General features: G+C 36.3%; 1 protein-coding gene across 6 annotated transcripts in view; it reads right to left on the reverse strand.

Moving 5' to 3' along the window:
- The window catches only part of LOC108521511 (centrosomal protein of 135 kDa-like), a 31233-nt gene continuing 26604 nt past the window's right edge, over window positions 1-4629 (reverse strand). For 4 of the 6 annotated variants that reach the window (XR_001883210.1, XR_001883212.1, XR_001883209.1 and 1 more), the window contains one exon: window positions 3698-3911. Coding sequence is in view for 2 of the 6 variants with exons in the window: in XM_017861373.1 (XP_017716862.1) it covers window positions 192-212; window positions 3696-3911 (237 nt within the window). In the remaining 4 variants the exon portion in view is untranslated. Of the gene's footprint in view, window positions 213-3695; window positions 3912-4629 lie in introns of those variants that run through there. The other 2 variants (XM_017861373.1, XM_017861374.1) reach the window with 2 other exon arrangements.

A 4629-nucleotide genomic window follows, 5' to 3' on the forward strand; every position in this document is an offset into this window, starting at 1 on the left:
ACCAACCCAAAGGCCTATTTCCATTTTGTTCTCTCTATATTATAAAGTTCCTGATGTTTTCCCTGTGTCAGCAACGGTATCTCTACTCTAAGACTGCTGCTTACCTCTTTTTCACCCAATAGCTTTCCAATCCTCAAATACACCCAACATTCCACAATTTAGGGACATCTATTTCCTAGAAATACTGTTTGTCAAGCCAGGCAAAATTTCACCTGTAAAGTTAATACTTACAGTTTTAGGTAAATCTTAGCTCTTATATTTTAGATGTTTTCCATTCCAAAAATTCTTCCTTTTGATAGCAGAAAATTCACCCTGACATAGTACTTACTCTCTCTAGAACATAAACCCTAACCACCCTTTAAAAATGATGACTTCTAAACAGGGCATTCTCATTGTTGGAATTCAGTCAATTTGGTTTCCCGCAGTCTGGGAAGGAGTACAGTTAATTTTCAATTTGAAGACAAAAACAAGGAAGACATAATTACACTCTGCACTTCTGACAATTTTTTTTTTTTTTTTTTTGAGACAGAGTCTCATTCTTTTGCCCAGGCTAGAGTATGACGCGATCTTGGCTCACTGCAACCTCTGACTCTCAGGCTCAAGCTATTCTTGTGCCTCAGCCTCCCAAGTAGCTGGGATTACAGGCATATGACACCATGCCTGGCTATTTTTTTGCATTTTAGTAGAGATGGGGTTTCATCATGTTCACCAGGCTGGTCTCAAACTCCTGGCCTCAAGCGATCCACCTGCCTCGGCCTCCCAAAGTGCTGGGATTACAGGCATAAGCCATCATGCCTGGCCCAATTTTGATAATTTTTATAATTAAGACAGATGGAAATCAATTTACCATTACACTGTGAATGTGCCTTTAAAAAAAGTTACAATACATTCCACCTGAAGTGGCATTAAAAAAATTAGTTAAAAAACTTTTTAAAGTAACAATACAAACAAAAGTGTATTGAAAAATGTTTAGGCCGGCACGGTGGCTCAAGCCTGTAATCCCAGCACTTTGGGAGGCCAAGAAGGGTGGATCACGAGGTCCGGAGATCGAGACCATCCTGGCTAACTCAGTGAAACTAAAAAATACAAAATAACTAGCCGGGCAAGGTGGCGGGCGCCTGTAGTCCCAGCTACTCCGGAGGCTGAGGCAGGAGAATGGCGTAAACCCGGGAGGCGGAGCTTGCAGTGAGCCGAGATCCGGCCACTGCACTCCAGCCTGGGCGACAGCGGGAGACTCCGTCTCAAAAAAAAAAAAAAAAAAAAAGTTCAAAATATTCAAGCTACTTTTAACTATACTTCAAATACTTTAACAGCATCCATTTGAAGATAAATAATTCAAAAGTTAAAAACAAATCATTCTTATCTAGTATTTCAAGTAGTTCTAAGGACCTGTTCCAGACAATATGGTTTGAGAAGACTGTATCCTTAAAGTAATAAACTCATGTATTTAAACATTGCACTATTATGACCACGTGACGTGGCTCATGCCTGTAATCCCAACACTGTGGAAGGCCAAGGTAGGCAGATCACTTCAGGTCAGGAGTTCAAGACAGCCTGGCCAACATGCTGAAACCCTACCTCTACTAAAAATATGAAAATTAGATGGGCATGGTGGTGGGCACCTGTAATCACAGCTACTCAGGAGACTGAGGCAGAAAATCGCTTGAACCCAGGAGGTGGAGGTCGCAGTGAGCCGAGACCGTGCCACTGCACTCCAGCCTGGGTGACAAATGGAAACTCTATCTCAACAACAAAAAAGTTGCATTATTTGACTTTCCACTAATTTAAACTCATCCATTAAGCAGTCTCAATGAGAGGTTACTGCATAAAAATACATACAATCCTAGAGTTCATCAATTGGACTCATATTTAAATTACTGTAACAGTGACTTCAATAATGTTTCACCTGATAATTTATTTAATTGCTTTATTATTTGCTATAGGAGTCCTGTTACATTAAAAGAATGTTTAAGAAATAACACGTAATAACAATTAGCTTTGGGAAATTACTTTGTTTACAGACACAATTTACTAATTTGGTGATTAATAAAATCAAGACAAATAAGCGTGTTCACACGCTATCACTTAAAAATTCAACAGGTTGTTTTTTGAACTTCAAATATGCTCTATCTTGCTTATCAGCCATTAGGCAGCAATGGAGAAGTGAAACTGCCATTTTATAATTACGTTTAATCTCTAGTTTCTAAATTTCACGGCAGAGTACTCAATCAAGAAATAAAATGTTGATCAAAATATCATAAAGCTACAGTAACTAAAACAACGTGGTGGTGGTGGCACAGAAAAAGGCAAATGAATCAATGAAAACAAATAGTCCAGAAACATAGTCACAGATATCTGAGAATTTAGTATCTGTTAAAATAATAAGTCAAATCAGTGAAGAAAGGACTAGGCAACCCTACCTCATATTAGAAGAAGAAATCAGCAGTATTAAAAGAAGGAAAACTACTAAGAAGTATTAAAAGAAAACTTTAGAAAGTATATCTCTAGTTCCTGAGGTGAAAAAAAAACCTTCCTGAACAAGAACCAAATGTCAGACACCAGTAAGAAAAAAAAAGATTGGCAAATTTTAAAATTTTAGTTTAAAAAAAAGTTTTAAATTGACTTTTTATTGATACACAATAATGGTACATATTTATGGGGTACATGTGATATTTTAATACATGCATCAATGTGTAATGATCAAATCAGGGTAATGGGGATATCCATCACCTTAACGATTGTTTCTCTGTCCTGGGAATACTCCAAATCTTCTCTTTCAGATATTTTAAAATATGCAATAAATTGTTAAACACAGTCACCCTACTGTGCCATCAAACACTAGAATTTATATCTTCTCTATAACTGTATTTTCGTACCAATTAACCAGCCTCTTTTCATCCTCTCCTCCCCACTATTCTTTTAGCCTCTGGTAACCATCAGTCTACGCTCTGTCTCCATAAGATGGATTTTTTCAGATTCCACATGAGTGAGAACATGCAGTGTTTGTCTTTCTGTGCCTGGCTTATTTCCCTTTACATAATGTCCTCCAGGCTCATTAATGTTGCTGCAAATGACAGAGTTTTATTCTTCTTTATGGCTGAATGACATTCTATTGTGCATACATACTGCATTTTCTTTATCCACTTACCCGTTAATGGACACCTAGATTGATTCCATATCTTGGCTATTGTGAATAGTGCTGCCATAAACATGGAAGTGCAGATACCTCTGTGACATACTGATTCCCTTTCTTTTGGATGTATACCCGGCTGTGTTGTTGCTGGATCACATGGCAGTTCTATTTTTAGTTTGGTAAAAATCATTTTTAAAGTGTATTGAAATCAATTATACGTGTGAAAATAAATGAATATAAATGTATCTATTGGTTTGTAGATATCTCCGCAGAGGAGAGAGGAATTGGGAAGTGGGAGCAACATTTGGTTCACAGAACATTCCTGTTGCTTTGAAATTTTTTACAATGACTACATATTACCTATGAAATGTTTTGAGTAAAATTTGTTAAAAGAAATAAAATGTGAGAAAGAATTTAATCTTAGAACAGACATTTAAATATACTGTCAAATCTAAAAAGCTTCCAAATTATAGAAATGAGAATGCTACTTTTTTCATTGCATTTAAAAATTACATAATGTTTAAAGTAGAATTAAAATCCTGATCAGTGGTAAATCTGGTACCTTGGCTTCTTCAAGTTCTTTGTTGGCGGAATCCACCACAAAATTTTTCTCTTTTTCTAGTTGCTCTGCTAGTTGGTCAATTTTAATCAATTCTTTACAAAGATGCTCATTGTGGCTGGTTAAATCGTCTACTTGACTGCTTACCACCTCCTTACTATGCAAGAGTTTCCTAACATATTCTTCCAAGCCATGATTTGTCTGTTTGAGATCTTCAATCTGTTATTATTAGAAAAAAAATCACATTAAAATAATTCCTTAGCTTTTTTCTGGGGAGCAACTATGTGACTGGAATCAGGAAGGGAGCAACTATGTGACTGGCAAAGAAACTTAACTGTATACCTTTTTGTGCCTTCTGAATTTTGTACCATGTGAATGTATTACCCATTTGAAAAAATATATTAAACAAAATTTTAAATTTTATAGCAATATCTTTCAAGACAATTTATAGTTTATTTTAAAAGAACTTAATTACTATTTTAGCCAATCTATTAGAAAATGGCCAAATATTTATATCTGCAATAAAAAAATATAATAGTTTTGAAATTAATTTTAATACCTTTAAGAGTTCTTTATAATTAAATTTCTAATTATTGTTATTAAAATATGTTAACTCTTTTAGGCCAGGCGTGGTGACTCACACCTGTAATCCCAGCACTTTGGGAGGCTGAGATGGGCAGATCACCTGAGGTCAGGAGTTTGAGACCAGCCTGGTCAACACGTTGAAATCCCATCTCTCCTAAAAATAAAAAAATCAACCAGGCATGGTGGCAAGTACCTGTAGTCCCGGCTACTTGGGAGGCTGAGGTACAAGAATTGCTTGAACCTGGGAGGCAAAGATTGCAGTGAGCCCAGATCCCACCACTGCACTCCAGCCTGGGTGACAGAGCAAGACTCTATCTTAAACAAACAACAAAAAAGTATATATATATATATA

This window comes from Rhinopithecus bieti, unplaced genomic scaffold, assembly GCF_001698545.2.
Source record: "Rhinopithecus bieti isolate Rb0 unplaced genomic scaffold, ASM169854v2 scaffold_61590, whole genome shotgun sequence".
Classification (NCBI taxonomy): domain Eukaryota; kingdom Metazoa; phylum Chordata; class Mammalia; order Primates; family Cercopithecidae; genus Rhinopithecus; species Rhinopithecus bieti.